A 27,126-nucleotide genomic window follows, 5' to 3' on the forward strand; every position below is an offset into this window, starting at 1 on the left:
TAATGGTTAATATTAGAACGGACGACGATCGATCCGTAAACTCTTCCCCATCATTTATTCACTCCGCTCCAAATCCCGTTCCTTTTTTTTTCTCATTTTTTTGAGCCAGTTAATCGTACAAATATTTTCTTCAATTTTTATCCCCGTTATCGGTCCGTAAACAAATATAAACACGGGCACGGCGATAACAAAATCGATTGTGCGACCACGTGTTCGTGTAACGTGCTTGCAAAAACCGCGGATCTCGGTCCGCCTCGTTTTCCGCGCGACGTGGCAACGCGGCGTCAAGTTCGTTGCGCCCGGGGCAAGAGGCGACGTGCTCGTGGTCGTTCGGGTGTCTTCGTAAAACCAATCTAGATCAATTTAAGTGCTAAATTTGCCCAAATTTTAAAGTTGTGCTCTTAAATTACGTGTTGAGACCGTTTACTGCGAAAGTCGGACCAATATTATTGACAAGCAAGCACTGAACAAGCCTCGTCGAGGGTGTTCGGCCGCCGTCCGCTCTTGGCGTGTCCCGTCTTGTTGCAACATCATCGTGGCGTCGCCGCGTTGCCGTTTAAACGCTTCGTAATGGAATTTGTGGGTTTTCAATCGTCGAAACGGCAACGCCGTCCGCGTCTTACCATGTCATTGACATGCAATTATAAAAATCGATCCCCGGCGATATTTTCCAATTAATGACGGCCTTATTACATTGTTGTGGATCGTCTGCTTCAACTCTTTGCTTATTTTTTTGGCCCGGATCGTAGCACGAATTTGGGCGGTTCGGTAACTGGAAATGCGATTTTGTGAGTCGTATTGTTTTGGTTTTTGTGCCGTTTTTAAGTGGAGCAGACGATTGTTTTTGTTATTTGTAAATGTCGAATAAATACGAGCGAAACGAAATGTGTTTTATTCAATTGTGACCCTCTTTAATGTCAATGTCAAAAACCCATAAATTGTGCAAGAAACAATAAAAATAGGCATATTTTATATTTACATTATATTTTATATATTTTTTATATTTTTTACATTATTTATATTTTTATAATTTTTATATATTTTATGTTATTTTATATATTTTAAATTTTTTGTATTTTTTTATACTTTTTATATATTTTGTATTTTTTATTTTTTTGATATTTTTTATACATTTTTTTGAATTTTTTATATTCTTTTTTATATATTTTTGTATTCTTTGTATTTTTTATAATTTTATGTTTTTTATATTTTTTATATTCTTTATATTTTTATGTTTTTGATATTTTTTATATTTTTTATACTTTTTATATTTTCTGTATTTTTTATATTTTATTATTTTTTATATTTTTTTATACTTTTTATATTCTTTGTATTTTTTATATTTTTATATTTATTATACTTTTTGTATTTTTTATATTATTCATATTTTTTATATTTTTTGTATTTTTTATATATTTTATATTTTTTATATTCTTTATATATTTTTAGATTTTATATTTTAAAAAACTATTTAATTAAGTAATTTTCGGTGGACATTAATTCGAAATTTCATTGTAAAAACAATATTGACTAAAAGGGAGTAATGTAATATGTCTAAACTTATTTCTGGCTTCCAATATATTTTTTCTATCTTCTTTATTCAGAATTTACCAATAATTTTTAATTAAATTTAAATTCTGAGTATAATTATTATCAATGTTGAAATACTAAATAAATTTATCTTAAAATGACCTCAAAAATGGATAAAAACTAGTAAAGAACTTAAAATATCTAAATAATGTTATCAATTAGGACAAATAAAAGTATATTATGCATTAAAAAATTTATTAAAATATATATCCGTTTAAAAAAGATTTCTGAACTCTCTTATATTTGTTGTCTGGCTTCCAACATGTTTTTTCTTGCTTTCTTGAACGCTTGGAGCACTTCCTCAACGCTCTTAATCAAACTGGAAGCTTTTAACTTGTCAAAAATCATCCCTTCCCTGTTCTTGAACCCATCACCAGCGAACTTGTCCAAAAACGCCTGAGACTGGTGTAAAACATTGAATCGTACCTTCAGACTACCAGTACCGACAGTGTTGATGCCAAATTTATTTATCACTTTGTCCTGAAACACCATTTATCATTAATTAAACAATTAAAGATGTGCATTTAAGAAATACATCTTGTTCCTTAGACACCCCAATCCATCGCACGTCTTCGTAGTTGGAACAATCGCCAATGAAGAACCTCCTAAGATCACCAACGAGGCCGTTACGACCGAATCGGAAGCACCCCAACTCGTACTCATGTATCCCCGGTTGGCTGATGGGCACGGCTTTGTACGTCAGACCTTCGTTCCTGCAAACGTCCCACCTATCCTTCGACACGACCTCGAAGTAAATGTAGGGGCAGTCCGGAAGTCCTGAAACATTGATTGTAGACCTCAAAACGTCAGTTCATAATCACACCTTTGGTTTGTATGTTGTTCTCCAGCACCACCTCGAAGTTGTGGCCGAAATGCACCAGTCTCTCCTCGTCTTTGCCGCAAGCGATTTGGGTTAAACCTTGCAGCTGCGTCGGGTCGTTGATGGACCAGTTGTTTGGAAGATGTATGGTGTATTTTACGTAGATTTGCGAGTGCTCGAAGTTCTTGCCGTACAAAATTTCTATGAACATGTACACGAACAACTTGTTTTTGGGCGGCAGGAAGAAGTCTTTGCCTATTAGGCTCTTTTTGTTGGCGATTTGGTTCGAAACCAGCTGAAAAACTACCATTGAATAAACTATTGGATTTTAAAGAAGTCCAACCTTGTTGTACAGCTCCTGTTCTTTCAAAAGCATTCCTTCGTTGGGCGTTTCTGAGGCGTTCTCTATGTAGTAGTAGAAGCACTTCTTGGAGTCCCTGTCGGGGGTAATTAAGTACGGCCTTTTCTTCGTAAAATCCGGGTATATTTGTAAAACCCCCGACGTTTCGTACTTGAGTATGCACAGTGGCTGCTCCTGTGGTACCCAGGTGGTCTCCACGTAATCTCTGTTGATCAACGGTACTTCATAATTAAGTTACCGAAGTTTTATATATTATATTACCCAAAGTCAGCCATAATAAACATCTTTTCTTCACATTTATACGGTACCGGATTATCCATGGAATAAAGAATGGACTTTTCCATGTCATAGTCATGAAGAGGTGAGTTATTGATGTCGAGTGCGTCCATCATTTTTTGTAGCTTGGACACAGTCTAAAACGCTCCAAACGGTTAAAACTTTGTTGGAAACCAAGGAAGCCACTTTTACCTCAACCTTATCAAATTCATAGTGGTCCTCGTTCGTGTACGTGAACAAGAAGTCTCCTTGATTCTTCTTAACAGCCTCCTGAACGTTCTGATTGTGTTCCCTATCCAAATCAGTGGTGCAGTTCTTCAAATCCAAATAGAGGTCCTTCTCCATCCTACTGTAGACCTTCTCCTGCCACTTGAAGGTCCTCTCGGTCCATTTCGAGTTGTCCTCCTCGATTTTACCAGTGGGTACCTCCACTTCTCGAATTTTAATGCTGGAAAACTCCCACCTTGATGAATTTGTTCTTTGTTATTGGTTTGCGAATTTAATTACCGTATTTTGAAGTGTTTTATTTTGTCAGGACATCTGTAATTGGCGGTGTATTTGTTGGGGTATTGTTTTATTGGAAGCATTTTACGTAACACATGTCACTTACAACACATAAACTGGTCGATAATCCGACAATACAAACAACTGTTTTTGACGTTTTCAACCACTTGTTGACGCTCAAAATAAAACCACTGATCAAATGCATAATAATAAATATTTTATTATATAAAACACTAGAGACAACCAACTTGATAAAATAATAATAATAATATAAATATATTAAGTACTGATATGTAAAAATACTTGTACTAATAAACCTACTTATAAAAATACACCTCTTTAAAGAGCAGTCAAGCACAAACTTTGAAATTCGATTAACAATATCAAAAATGAGTATAAAAATACATCTAATTTTAAGTCAAGGCACATTCGTTGTAACCCATGTTAAATGCAAGATTAGGAATTGTGGTTGAGAGGTAGATGCGACCGTCCGGCAAATGGGGGCGTCCCAAAGTACGTGGGCCAGGCAAGATTCCACACTATGCAGGTGCCCATCAGCAGGGCGTACACCACCATCGACACGTAGCAGATAATTTGCTCGTGCCTGTGCACGTTGAGATTCCTAAGCACGTAAATGCCCACCAGAAGACCGGCAAGAGCCCCTGTAAAGTTTCAACGGTTAATAACTGATAAATTAGTTGTTGCAGGCACCCAGACCTGCGATGTGGGAGGCGTAGCCGATGTTCATGTCCAGATCCAAAACGTAGCGATTGTAGATCGCCGTCCCGACGTCCGTCACCGCCACAATGAGGTAAACCGCAAGTTGGGCGAGGGGGAACGACATCTCCTTCCAGTTCTGTAAGCACAAGAGTTTTTAATGGATAATTTCGGGGGGTATTTGAGGGAGGACTGACCATGATGATGGTGGCGACGTGGGCAGCCAACAGGGAGTACACGCCACCACTAGCCCCGGCTAATTTGACGGCCGGGTCGACGATGGACGTACCCAAGGAGCCGGCCAACACTCCGGCGAAATAGACTATCAAAACTCGCCACCACTTGTGCACCATCTCCAGGGGGATCCCCAGCAATATTTGCACCAGGAGGTTCACTATCAGATGCATCACACTACAAACAACAAATGGTTAAAGCTTAATTAATGTAGGACTTAACTATTATTACCCAATGTGGACGAACATGTAGGTGACAAACCTCCACACTTCCCCCCTTTTGTTCGGGTCATAAATAAATAGGGCAGCAGCAGGTCCTAAAACATTAAATCGTCGTAATACAACAAAAACCAACAATTTAAGCTAGTACCATTTGCATCATGTCGGTTCCTGGCAGCATCGATACAGTAAAAAATGATCTCCACAAGGCTGATGATGATCATGCCCACTGCCGGGGGGTAACAGTTGTACTCGTCTTCGTACTCCCCGTCCGTGACCGTCCTAGAACTGTCCTCCCTTCGGGGCACCATCCAGTTGACATACCGCGTGAAGTAGTGACCGAACAGGTAGTTGAGATTGGGGTTGTTGATCATGGCCACGAACTCGTCGAAGTCGAGCTTCTGATTGCCGTCGACGTCGTGCATCTCGTGTATTTTCTGGACGACGTGGGGCGGGATGTCGTGCTCATATTCCCTGCTCTCGATTATGTCGTTCAGTTCGTGCACTGTTATGAAACCGTCCCGGTCTCTGTCGTACTGGAAACGGTGTTGGGTTAAGGGGTGGCGTTTGTTTAGGGGTTGTTTTGTTACCTTGTTGAATATGCTGTGGTAGTAGTTGAACTTGGCGTTCTTCAAAGGCGTCGTATCGTTTCCGGACATTTTTGTGCGTTTGATTTTGATGTAATGGCAAATTAAAGCATATTAACACGTTAAGAATGGTGTTAATTGAGCGGGAATTAGTGTGGTTTTAGTTGAGATTACTCATTCTAACCTAAAACAATGTTTTGACGTATACCGTGTCTGTGAACACAAAACACTTTACAATAAATGAGTCACTATTGGTAATAGTTTTGAAGGTGGGGTTCACTTTAAGGTGTGGAGGGAGAAATTATCAAATTGGAAATGATTTTTTATCAAATTCCTCAGGAAATTTTAACCGCATGTTAAAAATTCAACATTGTTTTGTTCCTTCAAGGGTATTTATATTATTATTTATGTTATGACATTAAAATGAATAAACTTTTTTGTATTATTTTGCATTAAAAACAAGTATAACAACATATTTCAATATTTTATACATTGTTTTTTTTTTGCTTATTTGTGATACATTTTAAAAACGACGAAGATTTTAATCTGATTTGATTGGCCAAAGAAATAACACATTCAAATACATTTTGTGGAACTATTTATTAATAGTAAGAATTTGTTTTTAGTAGGATTTATATTATTTTATTGAATACCATTCAGTGGAAAGAAAGAAACATGCTGATGAATTTCTAGAAGAGAGAAATATGTAGTTTTCAAAACTTAAATCCTTACTGTTTTCTCAATATCATCTTAAATTATCATGAAAATTGAATTTTTTACTACAGAAAAACTAAAATAACTTCGTAATTTTATCGTATAAAGAACTAAGATGACTTTGAGGGTGTGCTGAGGAAAATCTAAGAGGTAGAAATATATAGTTTTCAAAACTTAAATTCTTGTTGTTTTCTTTATATCATCCTAAAAATTTACTAATTATCCTGAAAATTGAATTTTTCATGACAGAAAAACTAAAACAATTTCGTAATTTTATTAGTCTGTAAGTAGCTTGAAATATTTCTAACTAGGATGGAAGTTGGGATTAAAATTGCACTAATAAAAAAACAATAGTTCAACAACTTTATTGTGAAACAGTACAAAAAACTACCAAATAAATACTATACAAATGGCACAACATAGTTAACCAACTCTAAACCTAAACTGAACGTGAAATGAATTTAGGGCTTCAGATCTTTGATTATATTAAGCAAGTATAAACCAATAATAATAAAATTAAATAACAGATTCAATTAACCAATTTTATGGTTCCCAAGTGATGTAATCAGGGCTTGTTGCTGCTATATATTCATCAACTAAATCTTGTACAACTTCCCTACTATTATCCAACTCATCTAGATTATCCTTGAACATCTCCTCCTTCTTGAACTGGTCCAAAAATGCTTCTCGCTTCCTTAATTTATCGTACTGTGTGAGAGCTCTCTCAAACAACTACAAAACAACAATTAAACAGCATTATAAAGACATTATGAAACAATAAAGGGTTACTAACAGAACATATGTTGGTGTGATTGGCCAACATCAACCCAGACACTCTGTGTGCAGTCTGAATGTATGGTGACTTTCTGCTCAAAGCCACCTGAATGCTGGCTGGTCCCCATGGTATGAACTGAGCCAGCTTCCTCTCCCTGATTCTTTGCAAGCTCTTGTGCACCTGTGTGGAGTCCACCTCACCCTAGAAAACACCCCAATTATTACAGAATATAAATTAACAAACCATCGATGTGCCTACTTGAATGATGTTGAGGATGGAAATGAAGCAGTGCTGGGAGTGGCGGTCTTGGGAAGTCGAAACCATCATGTTCTTGGGCTGGAGGAGACGTCTCATCACGTCCAGGACTGTTGTTTTTCTGATGTTCACCTCGTCGGTGTCGGTGGACAGGGGCGTGTAGCCTGTCATCAGGAAATGCAGGCGGGGGGTTGGAATCAATGGGGCCAATAGTCCCATTAGATCATTGTTCATGTATGATGGATATCTGAATATTTAAATAAGTTTGTTAAGTTTAATACTAATTTTGGAACAGAATAAATACCTCAAAGTTGTGGTGGAAACTGACATGATGGTACTGACCAAACTGTTGATCTGTGTGAATGTGGGATTTTGTATTTTGAGCCTGTCGGCTGCAATTCTGTTAAGAGCAGTGTTATCCAGCACAACCACAGAATCAGCACTTTCAGTGAGACGTTTTAACGTCAGCAGCGAATTGTAGGGCTGTACGACCACGTCGCTTATCTCGTCCAAGTTGGGGAAGACGCTGTAGGTTTGCACCAACTTTTTCGGGAACCTGTCCGACAGTTTCTCCAGAATGTTGGACCCCATGCCCGAACCCGTGCCTCCGGCGATCGAATGACAGAGCACGAAACCCTCCAGACTGTCACTGCCGTCCGCCTCCCTGTCAATTATATCGAAGATCTCCTCGTTGAGCTTCTCACCTTGGGAGAAGCCGGAGGCCCAGTTGTTGCCAGCACCACCACCGTTCTTCGACAAAAACACATTCTCGCCATTGTACAGCTTCGAGTAGGGCGAATTCAGTATTGAATTGATCACCCTGGGCTCCAGGTCCATGAGCACGGCCCTCGGAATGTAGTGGTCATCGTCAGCCTGATAGAAGAACACGTCCTTGCGGTCTATGCCTTCGGTCGCGAAGTCCTCGAGTATGCCTTGCGGATTGATGCCGTGTTCGGCGCACAAACGTTTCCAAAATTCGAAACCAACTGGAATTGAAGGGATTTTTTAATGTAACCTGAAACGTTGGGTGTGTGAGATCGTGGCGGCTTACTTTGGTTGCCGCATTGGCCCAATTGCAGGGTTATCATTTCGCACGGCATTTTCGTGTCGGTTGATTTGACGTTTTGGGCGAATCAGTTAAATAGTTTTTTGGCAACTGCAAATTGATTGTTGTTGACAGTTGAATTCATGGAGCACAATTCAAATCGTACAGGTGGTTTCTGATTGGTTGGCGGTTCGAATGTTGAGACGTTTGAACTACTGGTATTGACGTAATGCCTAAACATAAAAATTTGGTACCGATTCAATCGGGACTTTCCCTTAATATAGTAAACATTATGTGTGTTTCGTTACATGTCTAAATTCTTATTTTTAATTTTATATCTAAATTATATTAGAATAATTTAATGTATGTTAATTATATAAGAATTTTTAAAATGGTAATTATAATAAAAAAGTGATATTGAAAAAAAATATATTTATAAAACTATCTATAAATTAAAAAATATTAATTTTAAAATCTAAACCAAACATAGGATACATAGAGTGTCCAGGAAATAGTTTAAATAATTATTTTAGTTTTATTTCCATAAATTTTACCATTCCATCAATATTTATTTTTTTATTGTAGTTTTATTTACACCATTTCCATTCAAGGCAACCTTTCAACATTTATTTTAATTTACCATTTATACCGATTATGTATAATACAATCAGTATTTATAACCAGTATATGCAACCCAGCCAACACATATTATTAATCATCGTATGAGGAAAGTCGGGATTTCACATAAACAAATTTATAAACGGATGTTTTGTAAACTCATAAACACAAATTGCTTAATTTTACATAGTTCAAAAATTATAAGAATGAATAAAAGAATTTAATAATTCAAGATCTTATTATTATTATTATTATTATGTTCGTAATATTTTCGTTAATTATAGATTTATTTTAAGAATTATTTTGAAATTTTTGTTGATAATTTCAGCCACAAACCAACAATTCTTTAAAAATTTGTAAAGTACTACTTGAAGTGACTATAGATAACACTTTTAATGCACAATTCATAGATATTTTCTTATAATATCATAATAACTTCTTTAATTATTAATAAATTTCGACACAACCTGTTTATTTAATCGAATATTTCATTAACTTATTAAATATATTAGGTATTTTACTTACAAAGTACTTTGGTCACTCAGTTGTGAGACTTTAAAGGGCTTGATTGGCTTTAGTTCTTACAAGTTCTCCAGTATGGTCAAATTTTAAGTTTACAGACAATATTTGTAAGAAAAGCTCATTATTTTTTTCTATAGTAATATACATTTTATAAATTTCCAACTAAATTAAAAGTAACTTGTGGTATTTACAAAGTATTTTGAAACTTGAGGTTTCCTGCTGATAAAACCTCAAACCTAATAATTCCCCACAATTGTATCAAGTACACCTTATATATGCTTATATTATAGGTAATATTTTTTGTTAATTATAGATTTAATTTGAGAATTATTTTGAAATTTTACTGATAATTTCAGCCACAAACTAACAATTCTTTAAAAATGTGTAAAGTACCGGTTGAAGTGGCTATAGAATAACACTTTTAATGCACAATTCATAGATATTTTCTTATAATATCGTAATATCTTCTTTAATTATTAATAAATTTCGACACAAACTGTTTATTTAATCGAATACTTCATTAACTTATTAAATATTTTAAGGAATTTTACCTACAAAGTACTTTGGTCACTCAGTTGAGAGAATTCTTTATTATTTATAGATTTAACTTAAGTATTATTTTGAAACTTTCCTTATAATTCCAATCACAAATGAACAATTTTTTAAAAGTGTAGTAGTTGAACTTGCTATTGAAGTTTAAAGTAGTTGAGTAACGTAATAATAATTTGATAATCAATAAATTTGTACATATTGTTTGTTTAATCAAATATTTCATTAATTTATTAAATATTTTACCTAAAATAATATTAATTTATTACATATTTTAAAGTGATAGAATTCTTTTTCATCTTTCTTTAATGTGCTTAGCTTTAAAGTGTATTTTAAGTTTGATACGAATAATCGTTTATCAAGATTGAAAGATGAATTACACTGATATAAATTTTATTTGTAATTAGGTTTTCCCAAATTTATAAATAGAATATCACTATTTTACATTAAAACAAAAAATATAATTAACAAAGGGGCAACATATTTATTATATATTTAAATGAATTAATTCAATTACTAAATTTTTATTATAAATTTACCATTAAAATTCAATATTTAGTTCACAATATGCACAGTAATTTATAAATAAACAAATCAAGAAAAAAAAAATTAAAAATTTAATCGCATTATTCAGATCACCTGATTCAAACCACCAACCAACCAGATGTTAAACCATATTTTATTTCATTATCGTATTACTCAGCTCACTTGAATAAATTGTTTAACCACGCAAAATGTATGGAAAAAGGTGACCCCACCAATAATTACGTATAAATTGCTTTAATGATTATTTCTTGAGCGTCTATGTGTTGCTGTTAGGTTGGTTGCACTGTGACCCAAATAGGCCCAACAAAAATTTAAACACAAACATAAAATGCAAATAAATATTTTTTTTATATATACCAAACATCGTTTTGGTGATTGGTGTTGCCGAGTTGGGCGTCACTTGCAATGACAACAATTTAAAAGGACGCGACCACGGGAGATACCCTCAAGTTGGCAGCACTGCTGACCCAAAATAAACACGACAATAGTTTGTGAATACCCGTTCGTTACGTCTCTGTTTGGCACGTGTGCAACGTTAATGCTTCCGTCGCGTTTGCTCAGTTGTGAATCCCTTTCGTTAGCTACGTCATGGTGGTCGAGTGCACGGGGAACTCCCTGTCTTCGACGTCGACGTCCCGTCCGTTATGACCCTCTAGGCCAACGGCGGTAAATGGATCTGCACAGGGCCGATCGACACAACCTGACCGATTTTTATATAACGCGAGGCAGCGGCACCGCCAAGGACCTGAAACTGCTTGGCTTTCGCAAGGGCATCGCTGTCTTCGGCTGGACGGACATGAGCGTCAAAGTGGTCAACCTGGAGATGGACCAGTCGACTGGCGAGAAGTACATAAGCATAAACGGCAAAAAGATCAAGGTGGTGACCAAAAGTAAGTTGACCGATGCGATGCGTAAGAACGCCAAAGTGTTGACCAAAGTGAATCCGAACCAGAACGTGACGTTGCCCACCGGTTCGTCGAACATTGTGTTCGTGAATCCCGATAAGGACGGCAAAGATAAGGACGAGGAGACGGACGAGCCAGTGGCGAAGCGTGCGTCGTTGAACAAGCACGTGTACTCCAGCGGGAAGGTGAAAAATCTGTTTAATCAGACGGTGCTGCAGGCGATCAGATCGAAGTACATAGACAGGGAGCCCACGCCGCAGGCTTCGATCATTTTCGATCCGGAGAACACGAATCCCGTGTACATAAACACGGGCGTACAGACGGAGTTGGTGGAGGACAGAGGCAAGACCATGGTGGACAGTGGCTGTCAGACCGATCCAGTTGTTATGCTGGACAGTTTCCCGGGCTTGGACAGCTTCGGGCCGCTGCTGATGGACGCCTACATGAACGAGAACTTCCACATGTGCCTGTATCCGCAGAGGAACCCGTTGCTGAACGGCAACGTCAACTTCAGGAACAATCCCAAGTTCAAGTTTCTTAGGGACCTCAAGACTGCACTGGTCATGGATAACAAAGGCAACTTGTAAGTAGTGTTGTGTGTTCGGTGTTATTTTTGGCATTGTTGTTTACTTATGTGTTGTTTATTCTTGGTGGTGAGGAATTGATAGAATTTTGATTCATTATTTATGACTTACATTTTATTTCTGATGAGTTTTGTAAACAAAATCTTGCCTCACGTATATTATTTTATATTATACTACTGCACAATTTATAAAATATCAAACTAAATTAAACAAAACTTGTGGTATTTTCTAATTATTATAAAATTTGTGGATTTCCTGTTGATAAAACTTCAAACCTAATAATTCCTGCTAATATGCTTATATTATAGGTAACTTTTTAGTATGTAATTTGTAGTTCTTTTATTTATATTTGTAAGATTTTTATTATTTATTGATTTAATTTAAGGATTATTTTGAAATTTTGTCGATAATTTCAACCACAAACCAACAATTCTTTAAAATTTCGTGGAGTACTGCTTGTACACACTAATGCAGTTTATAAATAACAATTTTAATGCCCAATTCATAAACATTTTCTTATAATATCGTAGTAACTTCTTTAATTATTAATAAATTTCGACACAAATTGTTTGTATTTTACCTACAAAGTACTTTGGTCACTCAGTTGAGAGACTTTAAAGGGCCTGATTTGCTTTTGTTCTTACAGGTTCTTCATTTATTTATGTGTGGCATATTTATTTGGCCAATTAAATTGAAAAGTATGGTCAAATTTTAAGTTTACAGACAATTTTTGTAAGAAAAGTTCATTATTTGTTTCTATAGTAATATACAATTTATAAATTTCCAATTAAATTAAAAGTAACTTGTGGTATTTACAAATTATTTTGAAACTTGAGGTTTCCTGCTGATAAAACCTCAAACCTAATAATTCCCCGCAATTACAGCTAATATTATAGGTAACATTTTTGTTAATTATAAATTAATTTAAGGATTATTTTGAAATTTTATATTTATTTGGAAATTAAAATTGGAAAGTATGATTATATTTTAAGTTTACAGATAATTTTTGTAAGAAAAGTTCATTGTTTCTATAGTAATATGCAATTTATAAATTTCCAATTAAATTAAAAGTAACTTGTGATATTTACAAATTATTTTGAAACTTAACACACTTAAAAATGTGTGAAGTACCGCTTGAACACACTAATGCAGATTAAAGTGGTTTTAGATAACATTTTTAATGCACAATCTTTAGTTTTTTTTCTTATAATATCACAATAATTAATAAATTTCAACATAAACTGTTTGTTTTATCGAATATTTCATTAATTTATTAAATATTTCAAGTAATTTACTTACAGAGTACATTGGTCACTCATTTTGGATACTTTGGAGAGTTCGTATGGCAATGTGGTTAAAAGTATTGTCAAATTTTAAGTTTACAGACAATTTTATAAGCAAAAATCATTATTTCTTTTAATAAAATAAATAGGAAAATAATTTGTACGAAGGTCTCTTGATAAGATAAACCAATATAGTCTCACAAATGTGTAAAATGGTATTAAAGATAAATTTTAATCCATAATTTATAAATTAAATTTCTAGATTAATAGAGAGCTGTACAAGTAAACACGTTTTACGTAAGTTCAAAGTAACATTAGTCAATAGACTTTCTAAACACTAGAACAAATCCTTGTTTAATAAAACAAAAACCCATTCAAATTTAATTCTATGCATAACAATAGGGTAATAACGTTTTATTTGCTCAATTTACCACAGATTAATGATTGAAAAAAAACAACAAAATCCTGCAGATTTGAGAATTCTCTTTTACAACAAGATAATCGTTATTTTTGTTCGACGCTGTCAACATAGCAAAAATAAATTTTATGTCATCACCACAGCAGGTCATTCACAAACATATTTATAAATCGTGATTTCGTTTCGGTTGTTGATGTTAAACAACAATTCCGCAAGTAATCATTGTTTATTCCACGCGTGGAAACGTCCGTTTTGTGATTTATCGACGGCAACACGTGCGCCACGTGTATGATTTTCCTCACGTCAACCGATGGGGGAAAAACCCGAACGTCGTCAAACGTGACGCAACGATCAAAAAACTGACGTTGTTGCTTTGCAGGCCCATACACAACGCGGTGCTGGACAACAACCTGGACAACGTGAAGCGGTTCGCCGTCGTCCTGCAGGCGGCCGGCAAGGACGTCAACGAAGTCAACCAGGATAATTATGTGAGTATCTGTCTATGGGATATAAATATCGGAAACGCGTGTCTGTATTAGCATAAAATCCGGGACTTCCCCCACGGGTCTTACGGCACAGCACATTTATACGTTCGTATGAGTATTCGATTGTTTGCTTTCGTTCGAGTGTTCCTAGAATTATTGGCACATTTCTAGTTAATTGTTTATCACGGTATGATACGAGCGGGGAACTTTCGTATGTTGAACTCGATAAAGTGGGGGAAATTAATTATGTTTGTATTCTAGAACAGAATTTCTAAAATTGAATTGAATACAAATAATAGAAAATTCTAGAAAGTTTAGTATTAAATAAAAAGTTTATTCTAACTAGAATTGGATAGAAAGTTATATAGTATTCTAAAATAGAATTGAATGGTATTCCAGAATACATTAAATAGTTTCATGTTGTAATAAAATACAGCAATTCAAATAATTCTAAATTAGAATGGATAGATTATGGTATTCTAAATTATAATTGAGTAGAAAGATCCATGGTATTCTAGAAAGTTTCATGTCATCCCATAATGGAATAAAAAGACCTATATTATTCTAAATTAGAACTGTGTAGGAATTTCTATAAGTTAGAAAGTTTTGTAGTATTATAAAATAAAATCGAATGGTATTCTAGAATAGTTTAGAGAGTTTCATATTATTGTACAATGAAACATAAAGATCCAAATTATTCAAAATTAGTATTGAATAGAATGTTATATGGTGTTCTAGAATAGTTAGAAAGATTCATATTATCCCATAACGGAATAAAATGATCTAAATTATTCTAAATTAGAATTGAATAGGAAGTTCTATAGTATTCTAAAATATAATTATATAGAAAGGTTTACGGTATTCTAGAATAGTTTAAAAAGTTTCATATTATTCCATAATAAAACAAAAAGATCCATATTATTCTAAGCTAAAAAAGGATAGAAAGTTTCATGGTATTCTAAAATAGAATCGAATGGTATTCTAGAATAGATTAGAAGGTTTCATATTATTCTACAATGAAATATAAAGATCCAAATTATTCAAAATTAGAATTGAATAGAAAGTTATATGGTGTTCTAAAACATAATTGAATAGAAAGGTCTATGGTATTCTAGAATAGTTAAAAAGATTCATATTATCCCATAATGGAATAAAATTATCTAAAATAATCTAAATTAGAATTGGATAGGAAGTTCTATGGTATTCTAAAATATAATTAAATAGAAAGATCTATGGTATTCTAGAATAGATTAGAAAGTTTCATATTATTCTATCTATAATAAAACAAAAAGATCCATATTATTCTAAGCTAAAAATTGATTGAAAGTTTTACAGTATTCTAAAATAAAATCGAATGGTATTCTAGAATAGATTAGAAAGTTTCATATTATTCTACAATGAAACATAAAGATCCAAATTATTTAAAATTAGAATTGAATAGAAAGTTATATGGTGTTCTAAAACATAATTGAATAGAAAGGTCTATGGTATTCTGGAATAGTTAGAAAGATTCATATTATCCCATAATAAAACAAAAAGATCCATATTATACTAAGCTAAAAATTGATAGAAAGTTTTATGGTATTCTAAAATAGAATCGAAATGTATACTAGAATAGATTAGAAAGCTTCGTATTATTCTACAATGAAATATGAAGTTAGAAAGTTAGAAATAGATAGAAAGTTTTATTATAGCATTCTAAAATAGAATCAGATGGTATTCTAGAATAGATTAGAACGTTTCATATCATTCTATAATGTAAGTAAGAAATGGATAGAAATTTTTATAGAATTCTATAGATGAATTGAATGGTATTCTAGAATATATTAGAAAGTTTCATATTATTCTATAATGAAATACATAAATCCAAATTATTCTAAAGTAGAATTTGATAGAAAATTCTATTGTACCCTAAAATATATTTGAGTAGAAAGGTTCATGGTATTTTAGAATAAACTAAAAAGTTTCATATTATTCCATTGTATCATTGAATGGTATTCTAGAATAAATTAGAAAGTTTCATATTATTCTAAATTAAAATAAGATAAAAAGATTATTATTTTCTAAAATAGAATAATAGATGGGTCTCCGGTATTTTAGAATAGTTTAGAAAAGTTGAGTGTAATTCTACAACAGATAGATCGAAAGTTATGCTGTAACATTCCAAAATCCGGGGATTCACCGAAACATAATTCAAACGTTTCACATCCGATTGTGTTTACATTCGGTTGTGTTCCAAGGATTGTTGTCTTGATCGTTTAACGCGATTCGACGCATACTGGAAACTTTTAGGTTCGTCGAACTCGACATAGTTTGGGGAATTACCGCCATAAAATCAATGTTTAATTTGTTTTTAAATTGTTTTTCGTTATGCCACGTTAATTATCTGAAACAGAATAAAGTGACGTACAAAAAATTGTTGTCAACGTGTTTTCAAGGTGATTTATTATTATCAAGCCTCGGACTTGGACTGAAAATTTTTGTTAACAAAATGTCGTCCGTATTTTCCAATCAATTTATGTTTAAGGTGATACAATATCATACGAGTGTTTACTTATCACGTTAAAAGTATCAATATTAACCAGATCAATCGATAAGATAAGATCGAGTTATTTTTAAATAAACTGTGCCCTCGAAAAACTGTCCAAACATTGAATTCTATTGAAAACTATCGATTTTCCAGAGCCCCCTTCAATTGGCCGTGTTCTCCGAGGCGAGCACGAAAATCGTCACCTATCTGCTGTGCAACGGCGCCAACTTCTACCAGACCGACCAGGAGGGCAACAGCGTCCTCCACCTCGCTGTCCAGTATGTGAACGAGGCCGCACTGGAGGTGCTGTGTGAGCACGCCGATAAAAACAACTTGGATGTCGACCTCTTCAATTACGAAGGTAAACAAATTGTCCGATAGCGTTATGCAAACATTGGGGGAATCACACCAATCGCCTTGTTTTTATTTAAAGGTTTCACGCCTCTGATGCTGAGCTGCATAAACAAGAACCTAAAATGCGCCGAGATACTGTTGCGACACAAGGCGGGACCGAACACGCAGGACAAGAAGTCGGGTCGCACCTCCTTGTTCCACGCGGCCGAGAACCACCACCGTAAGCCACACCAACAACCTCCCCCGAATTTACAACTAATTGTAATTAATCGTTTCAGTTGAGATGGTGTCCCTGCTGCTGGACTGGGACGCCGACACCAAGATCCGCAACTTCTTCGGCACCAGCACCCACGACGCCATGTTCGAGATGGAGGACATACCCCGGGACATACGCCAGCTGATCTGGGCCAAGAAACGGAAACACGACCGGGCCGACAACAGCAAGAAGTCGGCCGACGTGGACGCCGCGCCCCGACCCAAGCAGTTCAAGTTCGTGAAGACGTACCAGAGGGTGGGGAAGCAGTTGGTCAAGCAGAACGATCCCTAGTAGACGCACCGGCGGGTGCTACGATTACAACTGCGTTGGGGCGCTTGTCCACCCTGATCGAGTGGATTGGAAACGGAACGAAGGGCGAAATGGTCCGACAAAGAGATGACACGATTTTGGAAATGATTTAGATACATGATCTTGTGAGTCAGTCCTATTTCATGTTCCTTTGAGGGTGCTTGGAATGCGACTGGGTCTGTTGTACATTTGATGGTTGTATTTAATTCATTTTTGTGTCGGAACGAATGATTTTCATAATTTATGAAAGAATGCATAAGATTTACTTTTATTATTTTATTGTATATTTTGCAGCTACATCCTGTAAATATTTTTTGATTAAAAATTATATATATATTTAGGTTACAGTCTATGTAAATAATGGAATCTCTTTTTATCTTAGTCACATCATGTTGTATATAAATTCGAGTTCTTAATGAGACAATTATATGAATAATTATTATATTATTAATTAGGTTTACTTTAACAACATAAACATTAATTAATAAATAAACGATTAATCATAAAATCCTAGTCCATTAAAAATGAAATAATTTAGTCATGTACTGCACATTATGGGAACAGATTAATTAAATCACTTTAAGGGGGGAAATGAGTCATAATTAATAATGACAATCGGTAAAGCGAGTAATGTTCATAGTATTATTTTTCCTGGCGAACCACACAACTAAAGTTCATTGGGAATTACCTAAATTCACATTTCAATTCATCATCATGACTGCAGTACTTGATTAAATGTTTCCATAGAAAAACAAGCACATTTCATCATCTAGAATTATTCATAAAACTGGAATTTATGTCATAAATTGATATTTTTTTATTATGTATTTAATTGATTTTTGAACAGAATATATTTATATTAACTTTTTTTTTTAATTAAATCTATTTTTAATTAATATCATGTACATATTCATCAGTTTGTAGGATGACAATTAATATTTACATAATCACTAAGTTATTATTTACAGTTCTTAATTTTTTTGGTTTTGAACTCGTAGATCTTAGCTTGTATTGCTTAGTTAACTAAAATACGGAGTATCAAATGTTATTTTTTAAATTAAAATAACTTTTTATTATTTATGATGTTCAGGTTTGTTGTAAATATATATAGAATTAAATGAAACCTTACTTTGGATTATATATTGTTTTATTGTTGTACATCATCATTTTGAGGTTTTGGGTTGCTTGATATGAAAATGGACTTGCATCACACTGAGTGGGGCAATAAGTACATATTTTAAATGGAACTAAGAAAATAAAACAGTCTAGGTTAATGGAATTTAATGATCCGCAATAAATTAAAATTATCTACATTATTTTATAATTATATTGATGAAAAAGATCAATATTATTAATCTATCTAATCTTAAATTAATTAAAATAGATAAATTATTAAAATAGAAAGTTTTATATAACCCAAATTAGAATAGAACAGAAAAATCCATAGTTGAGTAACAGTATTAAATAGAATGGTCTATATTATTCCAAAAATATTGAACTATATTATAAAGAAAATAGAATAAAAACGTGGTATTTTAAATAGAATTGAACAAATAAAAATAAAGAAATATTTAAAAGAATAAAATAAAAAAGCATACAATATTCTAGAATATAAAATTCTGTAGTATTCTAAAATAGAAAGTTATATTATTCTATTTATTCCAGAAATAAACTTCATTTAATATTATTCAACTAAATAAGATTAAATAAGTATATCTTAATTTTTAAAATACTAAAATAGGGAAATCTATAATATTTTAAAATAGAAAAGTCTGTAGTATTCTGAAGTAGAAAGTTCTATATCATCTCAGAATAATTAAATATAATGATCTAAATTATTCTACAAATATTTAACTATATTATAGATTATTCTGCAACGGAATAAATATATACCTACGTTTGGGAAGAATGTAGCGTTTAATATACTATTTTTTTTTTAATTATATTAATTTTATTTTATTAATTGCCTAAAGAATTTGGATATATTAGTTTTATTACTGGTTTAGTCGTGTGGTTGATGCAACGTTGTTTAATTTACGCAGGAGACTGTTTATTAATTTAGTCAGTCATGTTATTATCAACATAACATTATTTAAGTGTGTTGAAACTACTTATAAATGGGGCAATAAGTTTTAATTATAATCACCTACATTAAGTAAATCAATATTTCATCAGATTGTTCATATTTACATGTTTAAAATTGTAAATTAATTTATTTTACATATCATTATATACATATTATTAATAAACTCATGCAATTCACAGCAAATAAACACATTAAAATCTTACAAATAGTCTGATTTATAAATCCAACGAGCTACATTTAATGTTATCGTCACTACTATGGTAACTTATAAGATTCAGGACCACCAAGACTAAGAGAAATAACCGGAGATTAACAAGAATAACACCCCAAAAAATTTATTAACAAAACATTTTATTAACATAATTACACAGCAACTTTTTACACGCGTTCAAACAGCTCAAATAAACCAGAACGCAAATGGCACACAAAATGGCAACGTTCACGTAAAAATTGTGCCGCTTCCAACGTTCCAACTCGTCCGTGTACGTGAACTTGTTCCTGAAATCCTCGGCCAGCTCGAACTTGCTGGGATGCGGAAACAGGGACAGGTAAAAATCGTAGAGTATCGACTTGACTAGCTCGTTCTCCTCCTTCTGCTTCCAACTCAGGTCGTCGTTCAGACAGATGAACTTCCTGTAAATCACCCACGTTAATTCGATGGTAAAAGTTTTAAGTAATGTTCGTTACTTTGGACGTTTGCGGATCTCGTCCAGGTGCGTCACCACTTCCGTAACGTTCGAGTGCAGCATGACGAAGGCCACGTGGTCCGTATCGGCGTGATTCACTATCGTGTATCGGTATTTGTTGACTTCCCCGAATCGTTGGCTCAGGATTTTCGATATTTCCGGACATCGCGTGATCAGTTCCTTCGAAATGGTGGGCTGATAATACAAAAATACGTCAGCATTAGCAAATAAGGTGCGTAAGATAAGAGGGAACCCCCAGAAACTACACTACTGCATCATTACATATAAATATACATATTAGAAATGTAAATGCGATTGGATCAAACCCTTACCAGTCGTGAGTCGATGTACCTTTCGAAGGGAGGTACTGTTACATCAGGTACTTGTAGCTTTTCGGTGCAATTTAAAAGCATCGTCTCGAAATGATCGACGATTCCGTAGCTTAAGGGCAGCTCGTAGATTTTGGTCAGCAACGTCCTAATTTCTCTATCGCTCCACGTCCTACAAAAACATAAAATATTATTCTAAACATTAATAATTTAACTCCTCCATACCCTGATCCGTCTGTATCAATAATGTCGAAGATTTGTCCGATCGTCCGATTGTTCATTTCGTTCATCAGAAAGTAGTAGTAGCTGAAGCCGAACTGCATATCATCCACGCCTCTGATTTTATTCATCTCAGTCCTAAAGAATTCTTTGCTGAACACCCTCTGCAAATCACTCATAATATCCTTGTCAATCAGTATTGGGGCATGGGCGGGTACATTTCTGGGTTTAAACCCGTATTTTGAGTTAAAAACCCTGTGGGTGTGTTGAAGAGATTCGCTGTAAGTGTCCTGCCCATCTACAAATAATTACTGTTCATTTGTTTTATGATTTAAACACCTCAAACCTACTCGAATTTTGCACTGTGTACTTTTTGCTCCTCCTTTTCGATTGCTTTATAATTTTCCTATTGTGGGACTCAACAACAGCCTTAACAACACCCCCCTGCTTTTCAAACAGTAAACGTTTAATGCTGTATTTGGTGGTTGTGGAGGGAAGAGTTGTAACACTGGTTTCATTTTTGTACTCATTGGTGGTGGAATTAAACCCTTTCATCATTTGTGCCCTGATTTTTTTGTAGTGTTGTTCAAGTAGGGTGTATTTGCGACTGTTATTTAAAGAACTGAAGCCGTCATCTTCGTCGTCTTCAGAATTCTCTGCTGTGGGTGGCTGGAAGTCACAGTCACCACCATCCATTTGACACTTGGGCTTGTAACAGGCCCGGTCACACTCTCCATCACCCACAAACGACCAGTAACACTCCTCAGAACACTTCCTAATGGGGTAGGACAAGTAGATTTGGTACCCTCCATTCTTGGTGTAGAAATCCTCCCGGTAAGTCTTTCGTCCCAGGAAAATGTCGTCGTTGAAGTAAATGAATTTTTTCGAAAGGCCAGGTATCCTAAAACGTTCTCGTTAACAAGCTGAAGTTGTTGTTTATTAATTCATGTACCTGTGTAGGTTGCTCTCAATGGCCGGACTAGAAAATGACGGTAAATTGTGGGAGCTACGAAATATTTCCTTGTGCGTGACTATGGACACCTTCTTGTAATCCAAGTTAAGCCAATACGGAATTTGACCGTTGGTTACGATGTACACATGGTTTACCCATGGGGCAAACTTCTCCAATGACCTAAAATTTGATATTGTTGTTGTAGTGGGTCAAGTTGTGTACAACTCACAGCTTACCTCAGGGAAAACTTCAGCTCGTACTTATCGTCGTAACGTTTGGCATTCAATTGATACGCGTACTCCGACAAATTGCCAGTTAGTTTCAAATTATTCAAAAACAAAGGGTCTGAACCATTCACCCAAGTGTAAACGACATCAATCGGTTCCTCGGGCACGCACTCTTCACTGGCGTGGTTGAACAACGTCTAAAAAGCACAATAATCAACGTTTTGACGATTAAATTACCAATAATTGTACCTTAATGCACAGACAAGAAATGTAAACAAACACCAAGCAAAGGATTAATTTGAAAATTTTCAGTTTCTTTAGTTGAGGGACCATTTTGCCGGCATAGTTTGGAAGCCTGTTGTTTTATGGTTTGGTTTTATGTATTGTCAGCTCATTTCACTCGTTGTAGCGCACGAAAAATGCAGTTTTGTGCTTCATTTTCATTAAGAAGACTTTACTAGGTTATATTCTTAGAAAACCTTCCGGGTAGGCAACGCAGGTTGCAGATCATTAAAATCACATCTGGGGTAATAAAAGTAATATCATGAATGGGAAGACAAACAATTATCTTAATGGTGAGATATTATTGTTAGTGGGAGTTGTATTATCTTATTATATTTAGGGGGTTGCCCTCCATAGAAGAGGGAATATTTAATTAGTTTAAAAAACTAATGTGTGGTAGGTTGCCTACGAAACGTTTATGTGATCCCAAGCGATTTACGTGACACTGAGACTATGCATAATTTATTAACGTTTAATTGATGTATTAACATCAAAAAAACGTAACGCATTTAATTCCCGTTAAAACAAAAACAAAATATCAAGGCAAGAAACCGGGCGAACTTCGTAAGTGTGCCGCTAACTTTGCTTGGAAGCTGCAGTCGGATAGAATGTCAATGTTGTGCGGTGTCCGAAAAACACCGGACTGAACCAAATAAATAAAAAAAAAACAAGGAAAACATGAACATTGAACGTGACCCGAACAAACGGCGGGTCAAGCCGGTGGAGCAGGCGTGCGTGCTCGACTTCGACGAGGAATCGTCCGACGATTCGGACTTCCGCATCGAAGATCATCCGGAGCAGAGCGACGACGACGACAGCCTAGACAGCGAGGGCAAGTCGGAGGACGACAGCACCGGCGCCGAGACCGAGGAGGAGGGCTCGGACGACGATCTGAAACGGCTGTCCAACAACATCACCAACACCAATGGCCATTCGATTGCTGATGTCCTCAGCCAGGCGGCCCTGCAGTCCAACAAGCAGGGCGTCCCGGGCGAGGACTCCCAGATAATGATATGTTGCGGCTGTCTGGGCGACCAGAGCGACGGTGTCAACGAAATTGTTGAGTGTGACAGTTGTGGGGTGAGTTTTAGGCATCGGCCAGTCACAAACAACAATTGCATTCCACTTACAGACTGTGCCAACTCTTAGTCAATTGTTTTGTGGTAATTGTGTTTCTTTTTGTTCCATTAAAATGTTGCCAATGTACAGGTAATGTGAATTTTCTCCTCTGTAGCTAAACATAACCTCTATCAACAAACTTACCACCACCACATAAAAGTGTTTATTCAGCTTTAACCTAACGTAATACCCACAAAAACACTTTAATTAACTTATTTATAGGTGACAGTCCATGAAGCATGCTATGGAGTGTCTGACAGTGCAAGCCTTACCAGCACAGACTCCCTCTCACCGACTGCCCCATGGTTTTGTGAGTCATGCAAGGCCGGCGAAATGAACCCCACCTGCGAACTGTGCCCAAATTCCGGTGGTATTTTCAAGGAAACCGACGTGGGCAAGTGGGTGCATCTAATTTGTGCCCTGTACGTCCCAGGGGTGGCTTTTGGGGAAGTGGACAAGCTCACCAGTGTCACCCTCTTTGAGATGCAGTACAGTAAATGGGGGGCGAAGACGTGCAGCCTGTGCCAGGAGGATCGTTTCGCCAGAACAGGCGTTTGTATCGGTCAGTGTTCAGATTTAAATCCTTCTGCATGTTCTAATTGGATGTTTAAATGACAATTAATTATGTTATACTGTATATTAGTACTGTAGTTAGTGTATTAGTCCGTAAACTGTAGCTGAAGTGGATTATCAAAGAAGCTACTACGATTTTAAAAGTAAAAATGTGTGAAATACAAGAGCAAGTTTCTTTAGGTTGTGACGCGGGCATGTGCCGCACGTACTTCCACGTGACGTGCGCCCAACGCGAGGGCTTCCTGTCGGAGGCCCACTCAGAGGAGGTGGACCAGGCCGACCCCTTCTACGCCCACTGCAAATTACATTCGGACAAGACGCTGGTCAAGAAACGGAAACGCAACTACCTCGCGCTACAGCTGCGCACCCACCTGCGTAAAATCCAATTCGAACAGAAGGGCCACAGCGAAACGGCCGAACAGCTGCGCATCCAACGGAAACTGGCCAAACAGAAGGAGCACTACTTGAGCTACAAGAGTTTGAAGCAGCCGCCGTGGGTGCCGACGCAGAAGATGCCACGCCTGCTGACGACGAGTGCGTCGGCTGTTAGGAAGCTGATGCACAAGGCGGAGATAATGGGCATCAACACGGGGTTGTTAGAGACGCAGGAGGCGCAGGCGACGGCGCTGGCGGACGTCAGGAAGAAGTGGCACATTCCTCCCGCCTTCACCGTTGAATTTATCGCCTATTACTTGGACAGGAACGAGAGGATGAGGGAGATGAAGAGCTCCCTGGAAACGTTAATGGTAACACCAGTTAAGTATACATAAAACAATTGTCTGACTGTTGGATTACAGACGAGCAACGCAAGCCTGCTGGAGGAACAACAACGTTTACGCATCCAGTACGACGAACTGCTCAAAGAGCACACGGAACTGATGAACAGCAACGTGGAGATAAAGCAGACGATTCACAAGTACCATTCGGCCATACTGAGTGCTTGTCCCACCAAAAATCTGCCCAACATCGACGAGCTGGGCAAGCCGCCGGTTGCCAGGGTGCCCCAGCCACCTATGATGGTACCGACAGCAGCTGCCCTCAAAATGGGGGTAGGTTTTCCTTTAAAAAACGTTCCAGCAGGTCGGCAAGACCGGGTTTTAAGTAGTCACGCCAAACAAGGTATTATATAACATTTAATTATTAATAAAATTATATAAATTAATTATTTTTAAGATCCCATGGTTTTGAATGAATGCGGGATTTGTCGGCAGCCCAGAGATCAACACTTGTTAGCTAAATGTGATACGTGTCATTTGTACTATCATTTAAATTGTTTAAACCCACCGCTGAGTCGTCTGCCTAAGAAGTCGAAACTCTACGGCTGGCAGTGCTCGGAGTGCGACAAAACGTCGGATTCGGAAATGGAGGAGATGAAAATGCCTCGACGGAGTCGCAGCAGGTAATAAACAATAGATTCATATTAAAAGTAATTAATGGTAACTTTTTCTTTTCCCTACTTTTTTAATTCATTTTGGAATTTTTCGATGTTTAATAATTCTATTAAAAAGACGAAAATTACTGAAAATCATTAAAAATTCAACATATTTTTTAATTTATTGTATAAGTGTATAAATTAATTATAAAAGAGTTTAAGGGTGTGCTGAGGAAAATCTAGATAAGATAGAAATATGTGGTTTTCAAAACTTAAATCCTTATTGTTTTCTTTATCTCATCCTAAAAATTTATTAAATTAACTTGAAAATTGAATTTTTTATAACAGAAGAACTAAAATAGTTTCATAATTTTATCGTACAAAGAACAAAAACGACTTTAAAGGTGTGCTGAGGAAAATCTAGAAAAGATAGAAATATGTAGTTTCCAAAACTTATATCCTTATTGTTTCCTTTATTTCATCTTAAAAATTTATTAAATTATCTTGAAAATTGAATTTTTTATGACAGAAAAACTAAAATAGTGTCATAATTTCATTGTATAAAGAACTATATAGAACTAAGATTTCTATATTTCCAAAATTGAATTAGGACCCCTGTGTTATATTCAATTATTAGATATTCCAGGGATGCAAAATCTGATACGGACATCTCCTCGACGCCAAAACTGAAAATAAAACCACTGGAGAGAAGTGTGGAACAGCTTAGTCCAATTGTGAACGAAGTGAACAACGAGACGTTTGATACTTCAAGCTTTACGGAAACTAAAGAGGAAGAACAACCTGCTGCCCAATCATATAACTCATTGGAAACCAACGGGTTACAAGTCATATTAGAGAAGAACGGCACGGAACCTCACAAGAGCAGCAAAAAGAGGCGACGAGAGAAACACAGAAACAGGTACTAAACCGGCTGTAATTTTAATATTTGGAGGCCTAATTCATGTTCATTTACAGATATTCCCCGGACTTGGGTGCGCCCAGCAAAGAACACAAGCGCAAGCGCAAGAAGAAGAGCCTGGACATCGAGGAGCCGTTGCCCCATCCCCGAATCACCATCAAAATCAAACCGATACCTCTGCCAGCCGGCGAGGTGCCCTCCGAATCGAATCCGCAGTGTTTCTACGTGCCGAACGAGGCGAACGACAACGCCCCGCCGCCGTTTCCGATGAAAAAACCGCCGTCGCCCAAACGTTCGCCGCAGGAACGTCGCAAGTCGCCGCCCAAGGTGAAGTCACCGCGTGCCGAAGTCAAGGCGAAAAGTCCTCGGCTGAGCAGTCCCCGGGTGTCGTCGGGCAACGAATCTCTCAAAGACCCGTTGGCGATCCCCACCGCCAGCATCTGCGACGTGTGCCATTTGGAGGGCGCCCCTAGTAATTCGGTGAAGTGCGATGATTGCCGGAAGACTTATCACTTTTCTTGTCTGGAGCCGCCGCTGAAGAAGTCGCCCAAACGGCGGGGCTACTCGTGGCACTGCGCCGACTGCGATCCGACCGCGTCGGAATGAGATTAATTTAATTTGTACTTATGTTAAGGATGTACTGTAGAAATAAACTTAATTTGTATAAAAGCTGTTGTTGAATCCAATGGTGGAAACTATTTGAGGGTGCGCAACGGAAAACTTAAAAGAGATAGAAATATGTAGTTTTCAAAACATAAATTTTTATTGTTTTCTCTGTTTTATCCTAAAAACTTATTAAATTATCTTGAAAATTGAATTTTTTAAGATATGAAAGCTAAAAAAGTTCCGTAATTTTATCGTATAAAGAACTAAGACGACTTTGAAGGTGCGCTGAGAAAAATTTAGA

General features: G+C 36.0%; 6 protein-coding genes across 7 annotated transcripts; 2 read left to right on the top strand and 4 right to left on the bottom strand.

Moving 5' to 3' along the window:
- Positions 1–1,774: 1,774 nt before the first annotated feature.
- LOC109603711 (Meckel syndrome type 1 protein) lies at positions 1,775–3,750 on the bottom strand. The gene is made up of 7 exons (XM_020020202.2): positions 3,555–3,750; positions 3,240–3,495; positions 3,033–3,184; positions 2,754–2,976; positions 2,414–2,705; positions 2,126–2,367; positions 1,775–2,070 (listed from the first exon to the last, which is right to left on the bottom strand). The coding sequence occupies exons 1-7, from the start codon at positions 3,632–3,634 to the stop codon at positions 1,828–1,830; spliced, it is 1,488 nt and encodes a 495-aa protein (XP_019875761.2). The 5' UTR covers positions 3,635–3,750; the 3' UTR covers positions 1,775–1,827.
- On the bottom strand, positions 3,747–5,692 carry LOC109603708 (rhomboid-related protein 2). Its single transcript, XM_020020199.2, has 6 exons — positions 5,311–5,692; positions 4,872–5,256; positions 4,734–4,818; positions 4,466–4,679; positions 4,269–4,407; positions 3,747–4,213 (listed from the first exon to the last, which is right to left on the bottom strand). The coding sequence occupies exons 1-6, from the start codon at positions 5,377–5,379 to the stop codon at positions 4,008–4,010; spliced, it is 1,098 nt and encodes a 365-aa protein (XP_019875758.2). The 5' UTR covers positions 5,380–5,692; the 3' UTR covers positions 3,747–4,007.
- Positions 5,693–6,370: 678 nt separating this feature from the next.
- LOC109603706 (tubulin gamma-1 chain-like) lies at positions 6,371–8,261 on the bottom strand. Its single transcript, XM_020020196.2, has 5 exons — positions 8,103–8,261; positions 7,356–8,037; positions 7,055–7,298; positions 6,815–6,997; positions 6,371–6,753 (listed from the first exon to the last, which is right to left on the bottom strand). Exons 1-5 carry the CDS (start codon positions 8,149–8,151, stop codon positions 6,565–6,567), a joined length of 1,347 nt encoding a protein of 448 aa, XP_019875755.2. The 5' UTR covers positions 8,152–8,261; the 3' UTR covers positions 6,371–6,564.
- A 2,583-nt stretch (positions 8,262–10,844) lies between these two features.
- Positions 10,845–18,593, top strand: LOC109603694 (uncharacterized). Its single transcript, XM_049968537.1, has 5 exons — positions 10,845–11,819; positions 13,901–14,009; positions 16,690–16,897; positions 16,970–17,110; positions 17,169–18,593. The coding sequence occupies exons 1-5, from the start codon at positions 11,002–11,004 to the stop codon at positions 17,435–17,437; spliced, it is 1,545 nt and encodes a 514-aa protein (XP_049824494.1). The 5' UTR covers positions 10,845–11,001; the 3' UTR covers positions 17,438–18,593.
- A 1,274-nt stretch (positions 18,594–19,867) lies between these two features.
- Positions 19,868–22,543, bottom strand: LOC109603709 (N-acetylglucosamine-1-phosphotransferase subunits alpha/beta). Its single transcript, XM_020020200.2, has 8 exons — positions 22,204–22,543; positions 21,964–22,151; positions 21,728–21,907; positions 21,126–21,676; positions 20,782–21,073; positions 20,560–20,728; positions 20,229–20,422; positions 19,868–20,174 (listed from the first exon to the last, which is right to left on the bottom strand). Exons 1-8 carry the CDS (start codon positions 22,285–22,287, stop codon positions 19,880–19,882), a joined length of 1,953 nt encoding a protein of 650 aa, XP_019875759.2. The 5' UTR covers positions 22,288–22,543; the 3' UTR covers positions 19,868–19,879.
- A 218-nt stretch (positions 22,544–22,761) lies between these two features.
- LOC109603721 (PHD finger protein 14) lies at positions 22,762–26,905 on the top strand. 2 transcript variants are annotated; one of them, XM_020020211.2, is made up of 7 exons: positions 22,762–23,316; positions 23,578–23,917; positions 24,109–24,674; positions 24,726–25,047; positions 25,102–25,327; positions 25,938–26,219; positions 26,276–26,905. In XM_020020211.2, exons 1-7 carry the CDS (start codon positions 22,915–22,917, stop codon positions 26,823–26,825), a joined length of 2,688 nt encoding a protein of 895 aa, XP_019875770.1. In that variant the 5' UTR covers positions 22,762–22,914; the 3' UTR covers positions 26,826–26,905. The 2 variants fall into 2 exon arrangements, with proteins under 2 accessions (XP_019875770.1, XP_049824502.1); XM_049968545.1 differs by having other exon boundaries at positions 25,947–26,219.
- Positions 26,906–27,126: the final 221 nt, after the last annotated feature.

This window comes from Aethina tumida, chromosome 6, assembly GCF_024364675.1.
Source record: "Aethina tumida isolate Nest 87 chromosome 6, icAetTumi1.1, whole genome shotgun sequence".
In the NCBI taxonomy this organism is placed as follows: domain Eukaryota; kingdom Metazoa; phylum Arthropoda; class Insecta; order Coleoptera; family Nitidulidae; genus Aethina; species Aethina tumida.